General features: G+C 43.8%; 1 protein-coding gene across 2 annotated transcripts; it reads left to right on the top strand.

The window, feature by feature from the left end:
• Positions 1-1,290: 1,290 nt before the first annotated feature.
• CASP6 (caspase 6) lies at positions 1,291-24,333 on the top strand. Of its 2 annotated transcripts, none has more exons than XM_086407030.1 (7): positions 1,291-1,309; positions 16,432-16,474; positions 16,998-17,144; positions 17,567-17,643; positions 19,682-19,857; positions 22,842-23,001; positions 23,708-24,333. In XM_086407030.1, the coding sequence occupies exons 1-7, from the start codon at positions 1,306-1,308 to the stop codon at positions 23,944-23,946; spliced, it is 846 nt and encodes a 281-aa protein (XP_086263156.1). In that variant the 5' UTR covers positions 1,291-1,305; the 3' UTR covers positions 23,947-24,333. The 2 variants fall into 2 exon arrangements, with proteins under 2 accessions (XP_086263156.1, XP_086263155.1); XM_086407029.1 differs by lacking the exon at positions 1,291-1,309 and adding an exon at positions 3,130-3,528.
• Positions 24,334-26,093: the final 1,760 nt, after the last annotated feature.

Raw genomic sequence — 26,093 nt, 5'->3', positions numbered from 1 at the left:
AATACCTGAAACTAGACCAACAGTGTCATCTTTGCATTCAGGCTGCAGTGATGTTATGCTTGGTTTGGTCTCAGGCTTAATTTGGTTTCCAAAACATCCTTCAGTCTCCTTGCTGACTGCTTAACAATGCTTGTCTTTGTTGGCTCTCAAATGTTGGAATCAGAATTATAAAAATTCGATATAGGAAAAAACAAGGTTTAGTGGGGATAAACACTGAAAAAAGAAAGGCCACGTTTTAAGTTTTAGAATTCTCTCTGAATTTAACTTTAGCCCATATATTTCATTCCTTGGATAGGTAACAGTTGACTAAGAGCTTCAGTTTCAGTAAATTCCATAAAAGTGACTATTATAATGGCAAGAATCAAGCCATCCTGTCAGGTAACTTTTGGTCTTTAGTATATCTTAATTATTTTAATAATATGGATATGCTATGAGTTCTTTTTTTTCATTCTTTGAGAAGGACCAGATTGCTCAGTAGAATTCTAATCCGTCTATGTCTCAAATGAGAGCATGCTGCAGAGTCACTGGAGGGCTTGTTAAAATATACTCCTGGACCCCACCTGCAGTTTCTCATCCATAATGTCTATACAGGTCCCAAGAGTTTGCATTTCTAGTACGTTCCCAGATGATGTGGACACTGCTGGTTCGGAGGCCATAGTTTGAGAACTGTCTAGATAATCTTCAGCAGCTAAAAATAACACTGACCAAAAGCTTATTGTGGGCTGGGTACTATTCTAGGAGTTTGGCAGTTTCTGTCTTAACTATTGAATTAATTTGGTCCCCATTTTAAAGAGAAGACTGTGAAGCTGCGAGTGGTTAAACTGCCTTAATTGTCCAAAGCCTCACAGCCAATAAACTGATGGAGCAAGGATTAGAACCTTGGCAGCCTATTTCCTAATCACAGACACCCTTTTTCATGGGGTTAGGGTGAGGGGATAGCTATTGCTTTAAAAGGCTAAAATTTAGCACTTACAATTTTGAAATGGCTATCCTAATACTTTATACTTACATTTCCTAAGGTAAATAAATCTTTAAAATATATCACCCCATATGCTCTAAAGGCAATACAGTATTCTGAGATAACAAACATCTGGGGGGAAAATTTAATTGCTTTCATCTGTTCCTTTCAGGTAAATGGAAGGTTAGCCAATTGGAGTTCCACTTCTATATAAGGAGTATTTTTAGGGCTCAAGTAGAGGAGACCATGAAAAGTAGGCTGAAGAACAGGAAGCTCTGGTGGTCAGATAACTCATTCAAATTGGGTAAAGTCCAGAGTACAAATGCTGAAATTATGAATCTCATTCAATGGGTAAATATTTATTGAGTACCTTCTACATCCTAAGCAACTTCCTGGTAATAGTCAAACCAAAAGAAGGCCAAGTCTACTTTCAATATGCTTAAGATGGTGGCAATAAAAATGTACTGAGCTTTTCACAAGCCAGGCACTGTTCTGAATACAGTAATTTAACTCAATTGTCTCAACCAGCTTATGAGGGACATACTGATACTCCATGTCTTCACTGCACTAGGAACAAAGTGATTTCAGAAATATTTTATACCTACAATAAAATGAACAGTAAATGGCATGGAAGGAAAGTTATGACCAACCTAGACAGCATATTAAAAAGCAGAGATGTTACTTTGCCAACAAAGGTCCACCTAGTCAAGGCTATGGTTTTTCCAGTGGTCATGTATGGATGTGAGAGTTGGACTGTGAAGAAAGCTGAGTGCTGAAGAATTGATGCTTTTGAACTGCGGTGTTAGAGAAGACTCTTGAGAATCCCTTGGACTGCAAGGAGATCCAACCAGTCCATCATAAAGGAGATCAGTCCTGAGTGTTCATTGGAAGGACTGATGTTGAAGCTGAAACTCCCAATACTTTGGCCACGTGATGCGAAGAGCTGATTCATTGGGAAAAGACCCTGATGCTGGGAAAGATTGAGGGCAGGAGGAGAAGGGGACCACAGAGCATGAGATGGTTGGATGGCATCACCGACTCTATGGACATGGGTTTGGGTGGACTCTGGGAGTTGGTGATGGACAGGGAGGCAAGGCGTGCTGCGGTTCATGGGGTCGCAAAGAGTCAGACACGACTGAGCGACTGAACTGAACTGAAATGGCATGGGGTCAGTAAAATCCTTTGATTTCATATTCTGTGTGCTTTTTTGAACCACAGCACATGTAGGAAGTTAGATTTTAGTTTTCTCTCTCATATAAAAGGGTGATATTTATAGAAGCGTGAATGCTAAGTTGCTTCAGTCATGTCTGACTTTTTGCGACCCTATGGACCATAGCCTGCCAGGCTCCTCTGGCCATGGGATTCTCCAGGCAGGAATACTGGAGTGAGTTACCATGAGCTCCTCCAGGGGATCTTCCTGACCCAGGAATTGAACCTTGTCTCTGGCATCCAGCACTGGCAGGCCAGTTCTTTACCACTAGCGCCTCCTATGGTGATGGTTTAGTCACTAAGTCGTGTCGGACTCTTGAGAGCCCATGGACTGTAGCCTGCCAAGCTCCTCTGTCCATGGGATTTTCCAGGCAAGAATACTAAAGTGGGTTGCCATTTCCTTCTCCAGGGGTTCTTCCCCATCCAGGGATCGAACCCAGGTTTCCTGCATTGCAGGCAGATTCTTTACCGACTGAGCGCCACCTGGGAAATCCCATTTCTAGAAATCGGATCTCAGGCTAATATTGGAAGTTGTGTCTTACACATTTCCCCCCGTCTGCCACTGGTTACTTTTTAAATGACGAGACCATGAGAAGTTGGAAAAGATAAGGCCACGTTTTCTTCAGTCTCAGGAGTTACTCGTTGAAGCAAATTTACAGAATAACCAGCCACTCGAAGAGGAGCTCAATTAAATGCAGCAAACATGCTCTAGCTCAGTAAAAGTCATAATCTACAGAGCCCAAAGTCGGGTCTCCGAATTTCTGCATGATTCCTTGCCATAATTAACACTACATATGAAAGTCAGACTTGAAAATTCTGGAGTTGCCTCTAGTTTACTTTGTCCCGAATCCGCTATACAAAGAGCGTTTTAAAATCCTCCTAACAAGTCACCGGCACTGGGAAAACGACTACTAGGGAAAAGGAAAACACTGCAGCGCACACCTTTAAGACGCTGGGGTAGCAGAGACGGGGGGCGGAGCTCGAGCGACACGGGGCTCGCCGCAGGTGATCTGTAATTGCCTGCAGCTTCCCACCCCAGTACCGCGGGTTGTCTTCGGAATCGTTGCTGACATCTCCCGGGGGCCGGCTTCGGCTCCCCAGGCGCCAGGCGGGCGAGACCGCATCCTCTGCCTTGCCCGGGCGCTCCGGCCCCGGCGATCTCGGAGCGAAGGAAAGGGCACCAGCGGACCCCCCCAAACCCCGCCTCCACCGCTGGAAGGCAGGGAGCCGGGGCGGCGGGGGCGGAGGAAGGGGCGGGGGCAGCGGCCAGGCTTCAGGAAGCGGAGGCGGTCCGGGCGTCGGCGCTAAGCTCTCCGCTACGATGAGCTCGGAGCCTCCGCCTCGCCGGGCTCGCGGTCCAGGTAGGTGGCGGGTGCTGAGAGGGGCGCGCGGGCGCGAGTGGGGACGCGGATTCCCCCCGCTTTGCTCGGTGGCCAGGAGAAGTTGAGGGTCTTGGAGGGAAGCGCTCGGGTCGGGTGGGCGCAGCTAGGCTTCTGGGCTCAGGAAAAACAACTCCGGGACCTAGCCGCCGCCTCCTTGCGGTCCCTGGTGGCGGCGCCCGGCGCTGGGGAGTTCCCCGGCCGCTTTTGTCCTCCGGGCGCTGATCTCTGTCTAGCTGTCGTGGTTATTTGAACTTTAACTGCGCCTGGTCATAAGAAAAGTTAACTTTTGGGTCTTGTTGGGCCTTATTTTTTTCACTTCTACTTAAAAATAAGTGGTTGGCTATAGTAACAGTGGAGCGTGAGCAGCCCGCGGGGGCGCCGGGACAGAGAGAAGCCCCGGGCTTGCCCGCACGGAAACTGGAGTTGAAAGTCAGGCCTTGGGAGCTGCACAGCCCCCATGGTTCTCCTGCATCCGGGAAACCTGCAGTTATTTGTGAGCTTAACTTAAAGCCACGGTAACTTTTCTCGGGGGGTTTCCCTGATGGCTCAGATGGTAAAGAATCCGCCTGCTAAAGCAGGAGACTTGAGTCGGATCCCTGGATCGGGCAGATCCCCTGGAGGGGGGCACAGCCACCCACCCCAGTATTCTTGCCTGGAGAATCCCACGGACAGAGGAGCCTGGCAGGCTGAGGTCCATGGGGGTCTCAAAGAGTCGGACACAGCGACTAAAACAGCAAACAACTTTTCTCTACAAAATAATCAGCTTCTAAACACATGCTTTAGGACGTTCTTCCCTGTCACTTATATTACTGATAAGGTTTAGAAACTCTGAGCCTGGCCATAGTTTTTAAAAAGGGCGGGGCGGGGTCAGGGGAGGAAGGTGGAGAGTGATTTGACTCGCCGGCGGTCATTCCACATAGAGTGCCTTCGTTTCAGAGCTTTCTGTTCTTTGCTACATCCCCCACCATTCTTGTAATGGTTTCCTTCCTTTTCCTACTTGCTCCCCTTTCTTTGTCCACATTACTCTTTTTCCTGTGTATTCCAGGCCTGACACGAGTCACTGAAGGTAGGATCATTAAACCAGTCTTTGGCTTCCCTGGTGGCTCAGAGATTAAAGCTTCTGCCTGCAATGTGGGAGACCTGGGTTCGATCCCTGGTCGGGAAGATCCCCTGGAGAAGGAAATGGCACCCCACTCCAGTATTCTTGCCTGGAGAATCCCATGGGCAGAGGAGCCTGGTAGGCTATAGTCCACGGGGTCGCAAAGTGTCAGACACGACTGAGTGACAACTAACTTTGATAAGGAATATGGGTAGATTGTCACAGATACTGCAGTGAATGAAGATGACAACAGTAGATACTGAAGAAGTTTGGAGAAGTGAGCACTTGGTTTAGAAAGGTTTCTGGTCTCTCCCTGGTGGGAGTGGTTTTACCATGTTAACAGCTAGCATATGGACTTTGGAATCTGCAGGCAGAATCGGGCCTTTCAGTACCAATTCCAAGGCACCAACCTTAGATAAGCCCCTTGCACTTTCTCTGTCTCAAAGGGCCTATGGAGCAGAGTGAGATAAAGTTATCTCATGTGCCAAGCCATCAACAAATGGTAGCTGGAGGCATTCTCAGGTTAAGGTGTGGAGGAAAAAGAATGATTGATTGGCTTTGTAAAAAGCGAGTTTGGGCAAAGAGATGGTTACATTATGATGGAGAGGAAAATTGCATAAATTAGAGACAAGGAGAAGGGAGGAGAGGTGAAGAGTCTGGTTGACCCATTTCTGAGAATAATTGCAGATGAAAAGGAATTTATAAATCTTATACAGAGTATCTCCCTCACTAAGATTTATTTTCTCCATGTCAACAAAACCAGTTTATTTGTATTCATGCAGTATGTCATTCAGTCGCTAAGTTGTGTCTGACTCTTTGCAACCCCATGGACTGCAGCATGCCAGGCTTCCCTGTCCTTCACCATCCCTGGAGCTTGCTCAAATTCATGTCTATTGAGTCAGTGATGCCATGCAACCATCTCATCCTCTATCTTCTCCTTCTCCTGCGCTCAGTCTTTCCCAGCATCAGGGTCTTTTCCAGTGAGTCGGCTCTTCGCATTATGCAGTATAGTGATACAGTGCACCCTTCTTGAAAGTTGGCCTGTTGGGCACATACAGTTTAAAATGACTGTGACAGAATCATAATGATCTCGCAGTGGCAGCAGTGAGCTTTGGCATGAAGCGAGATTGTAATTCCCTGCCCAGGAGTTGAATCTGGGTAGCCTCGATAAAAACCAGGAATCCCAGCTTCCAGACCAGTAAGGGCTAGAGGCTAGAACCTGTTTTCCCCTGACTCTTGCCCCCAGTGAAAAATGCATTTTCTACAGAGGCAAAAGCTGTAAATGCAGGTACAAAGTTTATGATTAGAGACATAGCACAATGACAAATGGCAGCGAACCCAGAGAGACTAAAGCCAGAGACGCACACCTGCAGAGAAAGGGTGCGGGTGTGTCCTCTCTAATGAGGAGCACAGGAAAAAGAAGTTTCAGTTCAGTCTCTCAGTTGTGGCTGACTCTTTGCGAGATGGTTAAGTCATTTATATAGGACAGTGCTGGTGGCTAAGACGGTAAAGAAGCTACCTGCAATGAGGGTTTGATCCCTGGGTTGGGAAGATCCCCTGGACAAGGGCATGGTAACCCACTCCAGTATTGTTGCCTGGAGAATCCCATGGACAGAGGAGCCTGGTGGGCTACAGTCCATGGGGTTGCAGAGTCAGACACGACTGAGCGACTCCTGGCCTTTGTTTACCTTTGGCCAGTTGTCTTGTTTTGACACCTCTGTATCTCCTACTCTCCACCCCGCAGTCAGTTTGTCTCAGGACCCTCCCCTGGGTGTGCATGCACCCCTCAGTCAAGATGGATTTCATTGCAGAGGCATATGGTGGGGGGAATAGCAAGACTTACCATGGTCTGACATTGCCTGCCTCTTTTGGCCCCTTGAAGCCTTTTGGACATGTGTAGTGTCTCCTTTGCCCTAAGAATGGGAAATGTATGACCTCTTGATCTTCTAAGAGAGTTTAGCCCCTCTTTGTTCCTGCCAGAAGGTACCCAGTGGATAACCCATAAGGTCTGGTTATCCACTGTATTCCTGTTTTTTTATATCTAAGAGCAGATCTTGAAATGTAGACCGCAGTCTGGTCATAAATACAAAGCCCAAAGCCCTCAGGAAATGTCAGCAGAGGGCTGGTAGTGTCTGGCCTGGAGCCTATCTTTTCTGCCCCCAGGAATTGTGATCAAAGGTCTGTAAATGTCTGTTGTAAATGTCTGTTCTAGAGCCCAACTGTCTCCTGCCTCAATAATGTCTGTTCTCTGAAGCTGGGTAAAATTGATCAGCTCCGAGGAAGTTTCGGAACTTCTGTTCTAATGTCTGTCTCCATAGCTTTCTATTCCGATTCAGCAAACTGCTAGAACAGACTGGCAGCTGGACCAGGTCAGTGTTGATATTGTAGGTTACGGGGCGCCTGGTTATAGCAGAGTGAAGGTTAGAGCCTGTGAGGTTCAGAATTAAGTTTTCAGAGCCCAGTTTCTTTCTACGTCTATTGTGTTAACAGTGACAACAACAAAAAAAACTTTAAAAAAATACCTCAGTGAGACTGTCCTGTTAACTTTGAAACTGAATGTCATTTTAAACAAATTAATCGTGAACTACTTAATACTAGCTGTCTTCCCTAAATCTGTAAGCTGATGGCAATATTTGAGATGACTCAAACGCACAGCTTAAATTACATCAGCCCAGGAGAACTGTGATGCTCCTTCCTGAGACTATGAAAAAGAAGCCTTAGAGACCCAATAGCGTGTACATCTCCAGTGCTTTCACTCTCAAGGACTGGAGTTAGTTTGGTGACCAGCCACTTGGCATAACCTCTGCTGGGGACACTTCAGGCTGCCTTAGGCTCACTACCAACAAGGTGCAGAAGCTGGGGGAGGGGAGCTGCTGGGTCTGCCGCTCCTCTGGGATTCTCAGAAGAGACTCTGTGCTTTGCAACCCATGCACATTCTTGGAGGGGGAAGGAAGTGATTGGCTTTCAGATACAGATTTTTTTTTTAATTGGAGTGTAATTCCTTTACAATGTGTGTTAGTTTCTGCTGTTCAAAGATGTGAATCAGCTACATGTATACATATAGACCCTCCCTCACGGGCCTCCTTCCCACCGCCCACTGCTCTGTGCCATCTATCTGGGTCATTACAAAGCCCTGAGCTGGTTCTCCGTGCTGTCATGGTAGGTTCCCACTACGCTATCGTTTCACATGTGGTAGTGTATATATGTCAATCATGATTTTCCAGTTCATCCTACCCTCGCCTTCTCCCTCTGTGTCCAGATGTCCATTCTCTACAGCTGCCTCTCTTTCCTCTCCTGGAACTAGGTTCATTTACCATTTTTCTAGATTTCCACATACATCCAGTAATATACGATATTTGTTTTTCTCTTTGTGACTTACTTGACTGTAGGAAAGACTATGGGTCCATCCAAGTCTCTACAGATGACCTCATTTCATTCCTTCTTATGTCTGAGTAATATGCCATCATTGTATGTTTGTGCCACATCATCTTTGTCCACTCATCTGTCAGTGGACACTTAGGCTGTTTGCATGTCCTGTCTTTTGTAAATAGCCCTGCAGTGAACATTGGGGCACATGTGTCTTTTTCAATTCTGGTTTCCTCAGGGTATATGCCCAGTAGTGGGAGTTGCTGGATCATGTGGTAGTTTTATTCCTACCTTTTTAAAGGAATCTCCATACCATTCTCCATAATAGCTGTAGCAATTTACATTCCCAACCGTGCAAGTGGGTTCCCTTTTCTCCACATCCTCTCCAGCATTTATCGTTTGTAGATTTTTTGATGATGTCCATTCTGACTGGCGGAGAAGGCAATGGCACCCCACTCCAGTACTCTTGCCTGGAAAATCCATGGACAGAGGAGCCTGGTAGGCTGCATTCCATGGGGTCGCTAAGAGTCGGACACGACTGAGCGACTTCACTTTCACTTTTCTCTTTCATGCATTGGAGAAGGAAACAGCAACCCACTCCAGTGTTCTTGCCTGGAGAATCCCAGGGACGGCGGAGCCTGGTGGGCTGCCGTCTATGGGGTCGCACGGAGTCGGACACGACTGAAGTGACTTAGCATTAGCATTAGCATTCTGACTGGTGTGCAGTGATACCTCATAGTTTTAATTTGCTTTTCTATAATAATTAGCAATTTCGAGTATCTTTTCATGGGTTTGTTGGCCATCTGTATGTCTTCTTTGGAGCAATGTCTATTTAGGTCTTCCTCCCCTTTTTTGATAGGGTTATTTGTATTTTTTAACATTTATTTATTTGTTTGGCTGGGCTGGGTCTTGGTTGCAGCACAGGGGATCTTTGATCTGTGTTGCAGCATGTAAGATATTTAGTTGTGCCCTTGAATTCTTAGTTGTGGCTTGTGGGATCTAGTTCCCTAACCAGGGATTGTACCCTGGCCTCCTGCATTGGGAGCTTGGAGTCTTAGCCCCTGGACCGCCAGCAAAGTCCCTGTTTTTTATTTTTTATATTGAGCTGCATGAGCTGTTTGTATATTTTGGAGATGAAGCCTTTATCCGTTGCTTCCTTTGCAGTCATTGTCTCCCATTCTGAGAGTTGTCTCTTCATCTTGTTTATGGTTTCCTTTGCTGTGCAAAAGCTTTTGAGTTTAATTAGGCCCCATTTGTTTATTTTTGGTTTTCATTACTCTTAAGAAGTGGGTCAAAAGATCTTGCTGTGTTTTATGTCAGTGAATGTTTTTCTTATGTTTTCCTCTAGGAGTTTTATAGTGCCCTGTCTTAAATTAGGTCTTTGATCCATTTTTAGTTTATTTTTTTGTACGGTGTTAAGTACTGTTCTAATTTCATTCTTTTCCGTGTAGCTGTCCAGTTTTCCCAGCACCACTTCTTGAAGAGACTTTTTCTCCATTGTATATTCTAGCTTCCTTTGTCATAGATTAGGTGACCATAGGTGAGTGGATATATCTCTGGGCTTTCTGTCCTGTACCACTGATCCATATTTCTGTTTTTATGTCAATACCATACTGTTTTGATTACTGCAGCTTTGTAGTATAGTCTGAAGTTGAGGCGCCCGATTCCTCCAGCTTCATTTTTCCTGTTCACAATTGCTTTGACTATTTGCTTTCAGCAATTTGACAGTTGCTTTCAGGATCTTTTGTATTTCCATACAAATTGTAAAATTTTTTGTTTTAATTCTGTGAAAAATGTCACTGATAATTTGATAGAGATTGCATTGCATCTGTAGATTGCTTTGGGTAATAAAGTCATATTGACCCATCCAAGAATATGGTGTATTTCTCCACCTGTTTGTGTCATCTTTATGTCTTTGATTAGTGTTTTATAGTTTTCTGAGTACAGGTCTTTTGCCTCTTTGGGTAGGTTTATTCCTAGGTGTTTTATTATTTTGGTTATGGTGGTAAATGGGATTGTTTCCTTGATTTCTCTTTCTGATCTTTCATTGTCAGTGTATAGAAAGGCAGTAGACTTCTGTGCATTAATTTTGTGTCGTGCAACTTTATCAAATTCATTGATGAGCTCCAGTAGTTTTCTGGTAGCATCTTTAGGATTTTCTATGCATAGTATCATGTCATCTGCAAACAGGGACAGTTTTACTTCTGCTTTTACAATTGTATTCCTTTTATTTCTTTTTCTTCTCTGATTGCCATGGCTAGGACTTCCAAGTGAAAGTGTTAATCACTTAGTCATGTCCAACTCTTTGCAGCCCTGTGGATTGTATAATTGTCCACGGAATTTTCCAGGCAAGAATACTGGAGTGGGTAGCCATTCCCTTCTCCAGGAGAATCTTCCCAACCCAGGGGTTGAATTCAGGTCTCCTGAATTGCAGGCAGATTCTTTACTGTCTGAGCCACCAACTTCCAAAGCCATGCTGAATAATAATAGTGAGAGTGAACATCTTTGTCTCATTCCTGATCTTAGAGGAAATGCTTTCAGTTTTTCACCATTAAGAATGATGTTTGCTGTGGGCCTATTGTATATGGCTATTATTATATTGAGGTAGATCCCCTCTATGCCCACTTTCTGAAGAGTTTTTATCATACATGGGTGTTAAATTTTGTCAAAAACGTTTTCTGCATCTATTGAGATGATAATATGGTTTTTATTTAATATGGTGTATCATATTTATTTGAATATATTGAAGAATCCTTACACCCCTGGGATAAATCCCACTTTATCACGGTGTATGGGCCTTTTAATGTGTTGCTGGACTCTTTTTGCTAGTATTTTGTTGAGGATTTTGTGTCTTTGTTCATCAGTGGTATTGATCTTTAATTTTTTTTTTTGGTAATTTATTTGTCTGATTTTGGTATCAGGGTGACAGTGGCCTTGTAGAATGAGTTTGGGAATGTTCCTTCCTCTGCAATTTTTGGGAAGAGTTTAAGAAAGATAGGTGTTATCTCTTCTCTAAATGTGTGACAGAATTTGCCTGTGAAGCCGTCTGGTCCTGGCCTTTTGTTTGTTGAAAGATTTTTCATTATAATTTCAATTTCCTTACTTGTGATTGGTCTGTTTGTATTTTCTAATTCTTCTTGGTCCAGTCTTGAAAAGTTGTACCTTTCCAAGAATTTGTCCATTTCTTCCAGGTTGTCTATTTTATTATCATATAGTTGCTTATAATAGTCTCTTATGATGCTTTGTATTTCTGCATTATTAGTTGTTAATTTCTCCTTTTTCATTTCTAAATTTGTTGATTTGAATCCTCTCCTTTTTTCCTTAATGATTCTGGCTAAAGGCCTATCAATTTTGTTTATCTTCTTAAAGAACCAACTTTTAGTTTTATTGATTTTTGCTATTGTTTTCTTCATTTCTATTTCATTTATTTCTGCTATCATTCATTCCTTCTACTAAACTTTGGTGGTGGTGGTGGTGTTATTGATGTTCTTTCTCTAGTTGCTTTAGGTGTAAGGTCAGATGGAGATTTTTCTTGTTTCTTGAGATGAGATTGAATTTTAGATATAGATTTAATGTGTTTAGTTTGAATGATTCTATTTCTTTCTTATGTGATTGTTTTAATGATAAGGAAGTAAGGCAATGCCAAAGAATGCTCCAACTACCGCACAATTGCACTCATCTCACATGCTAGTAAAGTACTGCTCAAAATTCTCCAAGCCAGGCTTCAGCAATACGTGAACCGTGAACTTCCTGATGTTCAAGCTGGTTTTAGAAAAAGCAGAGGAACCAGAGATCAAATTGCCAACATCCGCTGGATCATGGAAAAAGCGAGAGAGTTCCAGAAAAACATCTATTTCTGCTTTATGGACTATGTCAAAGCCTTTGACTGTGTGGATCACAATAAACTGTGGAAAATTCTGAAAGAGATGGGAATACCAGACCACCTGACCTGCCTCTTGAGAAATCTGTATGCAGGTCAGGAAGCAACAGTTAGAACTGGACATGGAACAACAGACTGGTTCCAAATAGGAAAAGGAGTACGTCAAGGTTGTATATTGTCACCTGCTTATTTAACTTATATGCAGAGTACCTCATGAGAAACACTGGACTAGAAGAAACACAAGCTGGAATCAAGATTGCCGGGAGAAATATCAATAACCTCAGATATGCAGATGACACCACCCTTATGGCAGAAAGTGAAGAGGAACTCAAAAGCCTCTTGATGAAAGTGAAAGTGGAGAGTGAAAAAGTTGGCTTAAAGCTCAACGTTAAGAAAACGAAGATCATGGCATCCGGTCCCATCACTTCATGGGAAATAGATGGGGGAAACAGTGGAAACAGTGTCAGACTTTATTTGTTTGGGCTCCAAAATCACTGCAGATGGTGACTGCAGCCATGAAATTAAAAGACGCTTACTCCTTGGAAGGAAAGTTATGACCAACCTAGATAGCATATTCAAAAGTAGAGACATTACTTTGCCAACAAAGGTCTGCCTAGTCAAGGCTATGGTTTTTCCTATGGTCATGTATGGATGTGAGAGTTGGACTGTGAAGAAGGCTGAGCGCTGAGGAATTGATGCTTTTGAACTGTGGTGTTGGAGAAGACTCTTGAAGAGTCCCTTGGACTGCAAGGACATCAAACCAGTCCTTTCTGAAGGAGATCAGCCCTGGGATTTCTTTGGAAGGAATGATGCTAAAGCTGAAACTCCAGTACTTTGGCCACCTCATGCGAAGAGTTGACTCATTGGGAAAGACTCTGATGCTGGGAGGGATTAGGGACAGGAGGAGAAGGGGACAACAGAGGATGAGATGGCTGGATGGCATCACTGACTCGATGGACGTGAGTCTGAGTGAACTCCGGGAGTTGGTGATGGACAGGGAGGCCTGGCATGCTGCGATTCATGGGGTCGCAAAGAGTCGGACATGACTGAGCGACTGAACTGAACTGAACTGAAGGGTATTAAAAGGAGGTAGGGAAAAAAAAGTAGATCATGGAATGCTTTTGAAAATGGAAGGAGAGGAAACCCTGCATATTGCTTAGTAGAGCGGTGTGGGGAGCAGGAAGGAACCCCAGTAGACAGTGTGTAGAATAAGAGGTCTTCTGGGAGGGCAATCTGTGGGGTAGAAGGAATCCCAGTTAGAACAGTGTGTGACTAGGAAGTAGCCCCAGTAGAGCACTGTGTGGAGTGGAAAGTGTCCCCGGGAGCAGTGTGTGGACGAGAAAGTATCCTCTTGTATCATTGTGTTGTAGGGACTATTCTGGGTGGAGGAGTTTACGGGCTCGGAGGGATGTTGGGTAGCTTGGTATGTAGAGTGGGAAGTCAGCCTAGAAGAGTTGTGTGTTCAGAAGGGCAGCATCCCTGAGCAGAGGGGAGTCTTGGTAGGAAATGCAGCCCGTGGAGCAGTGTGGAGCAGGAAGTTCTCCCTGGCACAGCAGCGTGTGCAGCGGGATGTATTCTGGATGTGGCGGTGTGTGGCGTGGGAAGAGCAGGACGTACATTCAGTGGGGCAGTGTCTGGGGTAGGGAGTATCCGCGCTGAGCGCAGCAGGGAAGGGTGCCCTGTATAGCGCTGTTGAGGAGGAGATCTCTAGTTAAAGAGGCCTAAGGAACAGTGAAGGAACTACCCTTGGTGGAGCACTGTGGTGGTAGAGGACATATGTCACATAGAGCTGTGTGTGGAGTAGGTAACCACGGAGAACACGGTGGAGTAGGGAGATCCCAGGTGTAGAGCAGAGCGTGGAGTCGGAGACATCTCTTGTGGAGTGTGTGTGGAGTCGGACATCTCTGGCAGCTTGTGGCATAAGAAGGGAGGATGTCTCCTCGGGTGAGCGCTGAGTGGAGTAGGAAGTCACTGGTGCAAAGTGTGCAGAGAAGGAAATAACCGTCCACAGAGCAGTGTGTGGAGCAGAGAGGATTCTGGGCAAAGTATTTGTAGAGGAAGGAGAGGTTGTATCCAGAGTACAGCAGTGTGATGGGTCGTACCCTGGCAAAGTAGTGTGTGGAGTAGGGTGTGTCCCGGATACAGCAGGGTATATATAGGTGGTACCTTGGTAGGTCAGTGTGTGGAGGACGAAGTCCCCAGGCTAGACCGCGTGTGGATTCACAGTTCCTGTTGTAGAGCAGGGTGTGGCGCTGGCTGCGTTCCCTTCAGCAGTGTGTGAGCTGCGAAGTATGCCAGCACATCATCGTGTGGACTAGGAAGTATTCCGGGTACAGCAGATTGTAAGTGTCCCGGGGAGAACAGCGTGTGGTGTCAGAAGTAATCCTGGTAGGAGGAGGTGTGCTGCGCCCAGCCGAGGGTGGAACCGGAAGTGCCCCCTCGAGCTGTGTGTTGACTGGGTCAGCACCCCGAGTGCAGTGCATCTGATTAGGAAGCATCGGCTGTTCGGCAGTGTGTGGAGTAGGGAGCGTCCTGGCAGGAGCGCAGTGTGTGACGGAGGGAGTATTCTGGATAGAGGAGTTTGGGAGGAGGACGTGTCCCCAGTATCCAGTGCACAGGGCAGGAAGAGTTCTAGTAGAAGTGTGTGGAATGTCTCTGGTGGGACAGTGTCCAGCAGGAAGTATTAATAATCCCCAGGGTCAGTGTGTGGAGAAGTCTCCTGGTGGGACAGGGTATGAGGTACCACGTGACCGTAGTAGAGCAGTGTGTGGAGTGGTTGGGACCCCTTCTAGAACATTGTGTGGGGGTAGGGCGTGTCTTCAGTAGAGCATTGTGTGAAATAGGAGATCCCCCAGTAAGCAGCTGCATGGTAGGGAGGTCCCCTGATAGAGGAGAGCTTGGTAGGAAGTGTCTGCAGTACAAGGTGTAGAATTTGCAGGATCCGCCGTACAGCAGGATGAGGGTAGCACGGAAGCCTTGGGAGAGTGGCGAGGATGCATTAGAGAGGCTGCTTCTGACTCCTAATCTTTGGTGCGAGTGAAAATCACCTTGGCACATCTCCCAGGATTCTGATTCTGTAAATCTAGGTTAGGGACCAGGAATCTGCATTTTATCACCCAGGCCAGGGATTGATGCGGAAGGTTAAGGAAAACTGATTGGGGTCTATTGGACAGGGGAAGGGTGATGCCTCTCTGGGGTCTTGGCTGGTTTGAATGCTGGATGCAGTCCAGGAGGAGCAGGCTGAGAGTGACTGGTAAAGGGCCCTGGAGTTGAATTCTCCCTCTCCTCATCCTCTCTGCCTAGGTGGATTTTTGTCAGTGAGGAGACATGAGGTTAGAACCATCAGATGTGTGTGTGGGGGTGGGGGGGGTCGGGGGGAGACTCCAAGGAGTGAGGGGAACACTACCCTTTTGGTGGGGAGATGATGGGTAGGAGTTTAGCCTTAGGGTCCGTCCATCTTCTTTCAGAGACCTCAACTGAAAGGGGCATCTTGCTACATTATTAGTATTTGTGTAGTCGTCACCTTCTGTCCCCTCTCAAGCTGTTTATCAGGTAAAAGCAGATTCATGAACATATGGACTCTTCTGATAGAAGATGTTAGACTCACTATTGCTGTCCAGTAGAGAAGCCACTGGCCACATGTTATATAAATTTAAATTAGTTGAAGTTAATTAAAAATTGAGTTCCTCAGTTGCACTAGGCAAAGTTCAAGGGCTCAAAAGCACATGTGGTCATTGGCTGCCCCAGAGACAGCTCAGGTATAGGGCATTCTGTCACTGCAGAAGGCTCTGTTGCATAGCACTGTTCCTGGGAGGAGAGGGATTCAATGAGAGGTTGTCTTGTGGGTGGGAAAGTCTAATTTGGGGTTAGGAGAAGAGGGTCCCCATTATAGAATCATAACAAGCGCATGTGTCATGCAGGAGATCAGAATCTGAGTCTTTGCCCTTTCCTTCCTCCACCAAAACATCTGCCGCTTCCAGGCAGTAGGGTAATCCAGTGTCAACCACACTGTGTTCAGTTCTCTTGCTTGACTTCACTCCTCCGTTTGAGAGAATATTTGCAAAAAACATTTGCTGCAAAATAAACCAATTTCATATTTCATTTGAGCTTCATAATCACAGAGCTACATTTGTTACTTTTGGCATAGTGTGCAGCAAATGAATGTGAGTAGTAGTTTTCCATTTCTGTTTATGATCTTTTTTTATTTTGCATGTAAGAGTTGGAGGTGAGAAAGAACTGAGCCGTGCATTTACGGTTCATTTATTTATTTTGGCTGCGCTGGGTCTTCCTTGAAGTGCGTGGGCTTTCTGTAGTTGTGGTGTGCAGGCTTCTCTAGTTGTGGCACGTACAGTTCATTTATTATTAACAGCACTTTCCCTTCCTTCTCCCTTACCCCCTTCTCACATCTTTTGACTTTTAAACCAACCAAGACAGAAGGAGCTTAGCGGATAGGTATCAAGGTAGCTGGGAGTTCCTAATGTGTTTTATGACCATAAATCAAAAAGTATATTAACAAAACCCTACTTTCTTTTAATAGGTGAAGAACAAAACATGACCGAAATAGATGCCTTCCCTAGGAGGTAATAATGTTCTGTTTACTCACTAAGGTCTTTTCATTTAGTGGCCATCATTGGCCTACAGAAATCAAAGTAAGAAAGGGACATGGGCGCTGAAAAGCAGAGAATGTCAGGTTTAGCATCTGGAGGGCTGGCTTGTAGGTGTGCGGGTTGGTTGCTGCCCCTGGTTCTGAAGGGACCTAGACTGAGGCTCAAGATGTTGAACAACTGGGATGGCCTGGGCCAGACCACTGTCTTTGGTCCCGGTCTCTGGAGCCCTGGGGGAAAGACACCCAAGCAGAGGAATTGGGGGCGTGGGAGGGGTTTGCTCAGGATGGCTGCCGTTTGCCAGTCGGTACAGAGATGTTTCAGGACTTCCCTGACCAGTGCGGCTGGGAGGCCTGCCCCAGGCACAGCAGTGGCCTGTCAGCCTGGTGGAGGAGGACGCAGCAGGCCTCTGTCTGTTCTGTGGGTTGACCTCGGGCTTGGAGGAGCTTATTATTTAATATGACCTAGAGTGATTGTTTTTTAAACTTTTCCTAAACAGAGAAATATTTGATCCAACTGAAAAGTACAAAATGGACCACAAGAGGAGAGGAATTGCATTAATCTTCAATCATGAGAGGTTCTTCTGGCACTTAACCCTGCCGAACAGGCCTGGCACCAGTGCTGACAGAGACAATCTGAGGCGCAGGTGGTACTGTTTTATTTAACACCCAGGTGGTCAGATATTTAAGCGATAACTACTTGTCCGCACTGTAGAAATAACAGAGCCAAGAGTATTTGAGGATGAACCTCACTTGGGCTCAGCCTCCCCTAAGAACTTGCCTGAATTTTCCCCCTAATCCTGTTCTATTAAATGTTAACAGTCTTCGCATTCTTATAAATATATCTGCATAGTAGATGGCAGTATTCTAACTTAAATCAGTTACCATGAATAAATCCCTTTCTGCCATGGGTAATCGAGGAAAACCATCACTGTCATATTTGATTTTTCTTTCTCCCTAAAGAAAAGTCAATTTATATGTCATAAAAATGTGTATAAATTCCTCAAATAATCAGGAGTATATGACAGTTTTGAATAGCTCATAAGCTAGTATCCAATTTAATCTCCAGGTTTTCAGATCTAGGATTTGAAGTAAAATGTTTTGATGATCTTAGAGCAGAAGAACTATTGCTCAAAATTCATGAGGGTAAGTAGTTTTCCTATTCATCTTCCTTTGATGCAACTGAGTAGTTTTTAATTATCCTTGTATGGAGACAGGTCCAAATAATTAACTGTTGTGAAAAAGTCTTGTCAATTAATTTAGCATGGGTTACAGGTTTTGGTTGTGCCTCTCTGATTATACATTACTCAGCAGATTTAGAGACCTTTGCAAAGTCTCTAAATGCCTACCAAGTTATAGACCACTCTGGAAATGAATGTAATGATCTTTTCATTTGGCAATTAAAAGCCTAAGATGCACATACTACAGATGCTGGGCAGTCATTTTTTAACTGACTCCTTCCATACCCGTTTTTTACTGACTTCAAAATACTGCTGATTTACATACATTATCTCATAATTTCTACATCACTATGCAGTAGGTTAGAGAAGGAAATGGCAACCCACTCCAGTACTCTTGCCTAGAGAATCCGACAGAGGAGCCGGGAGGGCTGCTGTCCATAGGGTCGCAGAGTCGGACATGGCTGAAGCGACTTAACATGCATGTGTGCACTGGAGAAGGAAATGGCAATCCACTCCAGTGTTCTTGCCTGGAGAATCCCAGGGATGGAGGAGCCTGGTGGGCTGCCATCTATGGGGTCGCACAGAGTCGGACGTGACTTAGCAGCAGCAGCAGCAGCAGCAGCATGCAGTAGGTAAATTAACAACTTAATGTGTATAATAATCACCACATGCCATAGGTTTTTAAGTAATTTGTCAATGGACTATTAGAACAATTGCATCATTAAACTTTCTTCAGAACTTTTTTTTTAAATTGAGGTATAATTGACATACAGAGAAGCCTGGTGTGCTGCAGGCCATGGGGCCGCATTTGTGTACATTGGGGAATGATTGCCATCCTAAGTCTAGTTACCGTCTGTCACCATTCATAGTTACAAACTCTTTTCTCGTGACTTTTAAGATTTATTCTCTTAGCAGCTTTCAAATATGCAGTACAGTACTGCTAACTGTAGTCACCATGCTGTATATTAACATCCCCAGGACTTACGTATTTTGTAACTGCAAGTTGATACCTTTTGACCCCTTCACCATTTTGCCTCACACGTCTCCTTTCCCCTGCCCCAGCTGCCACCAGTCTGCTCCCTGCAACTTTGAACTTGGTTTTGCTTGCTGGCTTGCTGGGTTTTTAGTTCCCACATATAGTGACGTGATCACGTCCTTCTCTGACTTGGGTCACTTAGCATAATGCCCTCAGGGTTCATCCGTGTTGTTGCAAATTGCACATTTTCCTTTTCTTAATGACTGAATGCTCATCCACTGTGTATGCACAGACCACACTTTGTCCATTCATCCGTTAGTGGACATGTAGGTTGTTTCTGTATCTTGGCTGTTGCAATAATGCTGCAGAGAATATAAGGGCTCGTATATCTTTACAAGTTAGCGTTTTCGCTGTCTTTGGATATATACCCAGAAGTGGAAATGTAGGATATGGTAGCTCTGTTTTTAATTTTTTGAGGACCCTCATACCAGGGTTCTTCTGTAAATAATTTCACCTGGCTGCTCACCAGCTTTCCTACTTTGCTCGCTCCTCATGTTGGAGGGCATCCGCCTCGTGCCTTCACTCTTGGGGAGGCCCCAGCACTGTAGACAGAGCAGTGGCGGCGCTGCCTCGCTCCGAGGTGCAGCGACACGGAGGGCAGTGTTACGGGGGAGTTCCTGTGCCTTTCCAGTCTGCCCTAAGAAGGTCGCTGCTGATTCAGAGAAACTTCTTAGGGGTTCCCCATAATAATCCTTTTAGGTTTTCCATGTCATTATTCTGTTTTAAAAAAGCTAACAAAAACCTGTTCAAACTCTTATTTCTTTGAACTGTAATAATTTGGATGTTTAAAAGTCAGATACTGTATTGTATAAATCGTTGCTTAATTAAATAAGTTGTTTCATTAGACATAGTAAAATTTTCCCTCAATTATCTGAAACTTTATTCTAATATTAGTAAATTAAAATTTTATATGTAGATAATAAGTACCTTATTTTCATTTCTAAATAACTTTTGGGGTCCTTTTTAGCATCAACTGCTAGCCACGTAGATGCAGATTGCTTTTTGTGTGTTTTCCTGAGTCACGGTGAAGGCAACCACATCTATGCATATGATGCCAAAATTGAAATTCAGACGTTAACAGGCTTGTTCAAAGGAGACAAGTGTCAGAGCCTGGTTGGAAAACCCAAGATATTTATCATTCAGGTAAGACTGATTATGTTATAATCTTAATTATAAAGGCCATGGTTCTGTACATGTGATTAGAAAGAACTAAAGCTGATTTTGGAAGTTAACTTTCTCCAGTAATCAGAAAAGGCCCTTTTTGAATCCTAGCCAATCAGAGTTGCAGCTTCAGCTTTAGTGGTAGTTCTTTAACATAAAGATGCTCAGAATCTTTATTACTTGGAAATGACTCAAAATAACAAATATTACTTGGAAATGACTCCCTGGCCCAGCCCGGTGTCAAGGTAGGGCCTCTGAAGGTGTCTGCTGATGGACCAGTGCAGTGGGGCGCCGCCTGTTCAGACCAGGTGTAGTCTGGGGGCTAGAGAACGTGCCAGCCAGTGAGGAGAAGGAGGGCATGAAGACTTCTAGTTCCAGCTAGACTTCTAGTCCTTTCACATTTTCCCGTAAGCCAAGATGTGGCTAGCCGCTGCCCAACTTGTAGTAAGAATAAAAATATTTGTGGAGGTGGGGGGGGCTGAATAACATCCCCTTTGTTACCCCAGTAAGGATTTCTGGGGAAAAATGAGAATTCTTGATGTTGCCAGGCTTCATGAAGGACACGGCCACCTTTCACATCCCACCATTCTTTGAGAGAGGGAGTAGGGGGCTACTTAAAAAAAAGAAGTCGAGGATACTCCCTGGTTTCTCATTTGGACTGCAGCACTGGGGCATCTGTGAGACGTGTTGGAAATGCAGGTCGAAACTTGAGACAGGCGGCCCGGGTTAGAGAAGTACATTGGGGCAGTAATGAGCGGATAGATGGCTCTGGGAGGCATGGAGTAGATGAGCTTCTCCGTGTCAAGGATCCCCTGAAGAAGGCATATAGAGAGGGAATTCCTGTGTGGTCCATTGACAGCACTCAGTGCTATCACTGCCAGGGCCCCGGCTTCAGTCCCTGTTGGAAAACTAAGACCCCACGAGCTGCGTGGTGCTACCAAAAGCAAGTGGAGAACAGAACTGAGGGATACTGATGAGGAATGGGCAGAGAGAAGACAACGAGGAGGATGACTCAGAAGAATAGGAGAAAAATCACAAGAATGATAGGTGATTGTTCATGAAAAAGAGGGTAGCCAGCACTGTCAAGGCACTAAATCAAGGAAAGTGTTTTGCCAAGTTATTTTATTTCTCTATGCCTCAGATTCTTCATTACAGGCGCACTGCCTCATAGGGTGATTGAGAGGATAAGATGATGTGGCTAAGATGAAAAACGCTTTGAACAGTGCCTAGGAAGTGGCACACCCCAGCCAGTAAAGGCCGGCTCTTACGCTTACTGCAGTTGATTTGACAAGTGATGGCACTGAGTTCCACATGTTCTACATTCCATTTAGGAAGACAGTAGAAAATGTCTGAAAATAAGCCTGATAATACAAAATAAGATTAAAATCTTCCTGTAAAAATAGGGTATTAGGAATCTTCTGTTTATCTTGTAACTCTGAAATCCATCAGAATGTTTCTTTTAAAGCTTATAATTCTTCAGCCATTTCAGAATTGATGGATGCATTTATAATACTACAGCAGAATCTTGTTAGAGCACTGTGCTGAGTTTATGAGGGCTGCCAGAACAGCATACAGGCATACCTCGCTTTTTTAAAACAAACTGAAGGTCTGTGGCAACCCTGTGTTGATGCCATTGTTCCAACAGCATTTGCTCCCTTTGTGTCCCATTTGGGTAACTTATATTTCACACTTTTTAAATTGTCATGATTTGTGATTTTGACATTACTATTGTAAAAAGATTATGGCTAGCTGAAGATTCAGGTGATAGCATTTTTTTAGCAATAGAGTATTTAATTAAGGTCTGTACTTTTTTTTAGAATTAATGCTACTGCACACTTTAATAGGCTACAGTATAGTATAAACATAACTTTTATATGCACTAGGAAACAAAAAAATTCATGTGACTCACTCTGTAGCAACATTCGCGATGTTGTAGCAGTGGTCTGGCACTGAAGCTGCAGTATCTCCGAGGTCTGCCTGTACAAAGACTGGGTGGCTTAGACAACGGACGTTTATTTTCTTGCAGTTAGAAGCCTGAGATCAAGGTGTCAGCAGGGTTGATTGCCTCTGAGGCCTCTCTCCTTGGATGGGAGGTTGATTCTTGTCTCTTTTGTCTTCACATGGGCTTTTCTGTGTGCTGTCTGTGCCCTGGCCTCTTTTTATAAGGACACCAGTCATAGGGGGTTAGGGCCCACCAATAGTCCTCATTTTACTTTAATTACCTCTTTAAAGACCATATCACCATATACAGTTACATTTGAAATACTGGAGGTTATATGTTTTATATTGAAGCCTTCAGTATATAAATGGGGGTGGGACCTACTGACTGAAAGAAGACCAAACTCCCAGGGAGAAGGACCCCACCAAAAAATAAATAAATAAACGGAGTGGGGACAAAAAGCCCAGAATAGTCATTTAATGTTAGCCTTAGTATGAGTCAGAATTAGTAAGAATTTGAGCCCTCACTTTAAAGTAGGAGCAGAAGGCAGGAGGCACATTGATAAAGACTCTCAGGTCAGGTGGTATCATTTTGACCCTTAAAAGCAGCTTGGCAAGGAAAACCCAAGCTGGGAATATATTACCTGATCACACAGAAACACTTAGGGACGAACTGTAATTTTCTAAAAGAAGGGGTGGCTCTTGGTGCTGTGGTGTGCGTAATGCGTAAGAAACTTTAAAACCACAGATGCTTTCCCCACTACAGTATACCTTTCAATCAACGTAATTTGGTGTCTAGTTGAGGATGCCAGTTTTTTAAATCATCAACTATGAGAAAACTTAAGTAGGAAAAAAAGAACTGTCAGCTTTGGCCTGCTCTAAACCTGAATGCACTGTTTGTGAAATGCCTGTGAAGTGGATTCTGTTGATGTGGCTGTAAAGGCGTACTGAACGACGCATTGACTGTGAGCGTGAAGCACGGGTGAGAACCGGTAACTGAGGAGGGGATTTTCCTCCGTGTCCCGCAGGCGTGTCGGGGCAGCCAGCATGACGTGCCGGTCATCCCTCTGGATGTAGTCGATCACAGGACAGACACGCCAGATGCCAACCTAACCCAGGTGGACGCGGCCTCGGTTTATACACTTCCTGCTGGAGCCGACTTCCTCATGTGCTACTCTGTGGCAGAAGGTATGTGGGTGTTTAATACAAATGTATAATTGGCTTTCTTGGCTAAGTTTCTGTACGTTTCATCTCAGCTTGATTTAGGTGAGGTCTTTCTAATGGGACATGAGATCTGGTTGTGAAGCTCACAAGCTTAATGGACATCTTGGGCCATGTGATCATAGTGACATTTAAAACTATAAAGTATCTTATAGAAAAATCCTTCCTGAAAACTACTATATGTTAAATAAAGCTCTAAGGCTTAATTATATTGAATATCTTAGCAGCAGAATGTGTCAGTGATGGCGATACCATTTTTATGGTTAACACTTGTGGAAAACATTGTTGAAAAAAATTTTTTTAAGTGTGGCATCTAAACCACTGGACCATCAGGGAAGTCCCTGAAAAATATTTTGATGACAGTTCTCTATTGTAGTAATTTTATGTTTTTCTTTTTTCTCATCACTGGTCTCAAAAATCATTGCCTAGTTCACTGCTAGGGAATTTTTAGGAAGTGGAGAAAATTACATAGCATCAACACCATTTTTATAGAACTGTGTGGAATTAATCTTTTTTTTCCACATGAGAAGAGTCAGCAGAGAAAACATTTTAAACTATATCATGGACACATGTTAGTCTCGCCCAATGATTTTTGAGAACTCGGACTTGAAAAGTGATTTTCTGTCACAGTAGGTAACAAGGAAACTTCAGTGGCTTCTCTTGTCTTTTTCAGGTTATTATTCTCATCGGGAAACTGTGAATGGTTCATGGTATATTCAAGATTTGTGTGAGATGCTGGGGAAATTCGGCTCCTCTTTGGAGTTCACAGAGCTCCTCACCCTGGTGAACAGGAAGGTTTCTCAGCGCCGAGTTGACTTCTGCAGAGACCCAAATGCGATTGGAAAGAAGCAGGTTCCCTGCTTTGCCTCAATGCTAACTAAAAAGCTGCACTTCTCTCCAAAATCTAAATGATAGGTGCTATTTTGTTTTATGTATTCAAAATAGATTCTCTCTTTTCATATAAAGGAGTATCACTTGGTTGAAGCAATTTAAATGGTGTAGCAATTTTAAATGTTTTAAGCTGTAATAACTTAAAATAGTTCATATTGGACATGGTGAAGGGGTTTTGATATATGGAGAAATGAAATCCTCAGGGAATTCCTATAGAGAAAAATCCACAAGCATTTGTAATACTAGACTTTTGTAGTAAATTGCAAGTTTACTCAATCTCTGGCTGATTTAACTTGTATTTTGCGACTTTTTTATAAAACTTCATAATGTTTTTAAGGGCTTTTGAAATCTAAGAACTTGTTTTCCTTTAATATTTGAAATTTTTTAATTAAAATTTTCTAATTTCCATTCTTACTTGAATAATTTATAGATGGCTTGTTTTACTTGGTCATAAAAATTAATCTACATATGAATTACCACTTTTTTGTATAAGACTGTTTTAAAAAAAAGCCTTCAAGAACTATTATATGGCATTTTGAAGAAGAAATAGAAAGCAGTTAATTCCTAGTCAGTAGAGGCCACAGACTTGTAAAGTGTGATTCTGTCAGTGTCTTGCATGGTGAGTTCCTATGCCCTGTCTGGTAGTCCCATTCACAGACCGTCATCGTATTTATGGAATAACAGATGTGACTTTTTTTTTTTTTTTTTTTGGCAGTGCTGTGCGGGATCTTAGTTCCCAGATGAGGGACTGAACCCATGCCCCCTGCATGGAAGTGCAGAGTCTTAACAACTGGACTGCCTGGGGAGTCCCAGATGTTATTTTTAAGATTCAGCTCTTACTAATATGATATGTAAAATTTGAGTAATATGCTTTGTTAATCATCTGCCAGAGGCTGAAGATGGTTAACAGTCTGGGTTTTGATAACAAACTTGGGACCTGCTGGTTCAGCAGTAGTTTGTGCTGTTTCAGGTATAGTTCAAAACATGTGCCAACTACATGCCAAGGTCAGTGGGGCATTTATCCCCTTTCCTGTGGTCATGGCAGGGCTTTCACTGTCAGTTGAACAGTTTAACTTCTGACCTGCAGGTGCTGCTGTCTCCATGGCTCTCCTTGCAAGGGTGAATGACTACAGAAACTCTCCTCAGCTCATCCAGTGAGCACAGGCCAGCCCTCTAGGCAAAGATTATATAGCTCTGGTTACCTAAGAGAAGTTAGCTGATGTTATTGAAAAGCTCAACCGCTGCCACCCACCACATGCATACACACACTTTTTTTTTTCCTTCAGTGATCAGTCAGAGGGTTTATTTGAATAAAATCCTCTTGTTCAGATGCAGTGGCACTGGTACCAATGTATCTGGGCACCAAAATGCCATCAAATCTGAGCTGTAGAAACAATAAGGACACAGCTGAATTTTGTTTATAACAGTTGTCTCAGGATAAGACAACCCTTTCGTAATAAAATTAACATGCAATTTCTTTGGAATCCTTTAGTTTTGGTTTCAGTCTGTTTAACTTGGAACTTGAGTAGAAAGATCATACTCTGTGTGTGTTAATAAATGATCTCTCATCAAGAACGTTTTAACATACATGACATCTCCCATTTGAGAAACTACAGTTTAAGGACCAAAAAAGGGCAGAACGTCCTGCCTCTGATCACTGAGCTGTCATCCCCGGTGCTCAGATATCAGTTTCACCTGTCAGAAAAAAGTACAGTGTGACCTATGTGCAGCTCCTTCTTTGAAGAATTAAACTCTATTTTAAAAGTAAAGACTATTTTACTTTGTAAAGTGGAATGACACTAATCAAAGGGAGCTAGCTTTACTAAGAATTCATTCATTTTTCACATGACAAATTTTCTGAAGCTCTAAAGACACAGAAGTATTCTTTGATAATTGTTTTTCACATCCTTTTTCAGAGGTCAGTAAAATTTTTCTGTACAGAGCCAGAGATGAACTGTGTTTGGCTTTGCAGGCCACACTGTCTGCTGCAATCAAACCTTGATGCCATATTGTGAGACTAGCCATAGACGGTGCATCAGCGTTCATACTTGTGTTCCAATAAAATTTTGTTTACAAAAACAAGTAAAGGTATTAGTTTGCCAACCCCTGCTCTAGTCTACACCTCTTCCCAGGTTTTCCTTTAGACTGTTTGAGAATTCAGAAGCCAT

Source organism: Bos grunniens, chromosome 6 (genome assembly GCF_055505025.1).
Source record: "Bos grunniens cultivar Pamir isolate PY7600 chromosome 6, Bosgru_T2T1.0, whole genome shotgun sequence".
Taxonomy (NCBI): Eukaryota; Metazoa; Chordata; class Mammalia; order Artiodactyla; family Bovidae; genus Bos; species Bos grunniens.
Note: the sequence above shows the minus strand (reverse complement) of the source record. Positions and strands in the feature narration are given on the sequence as shown.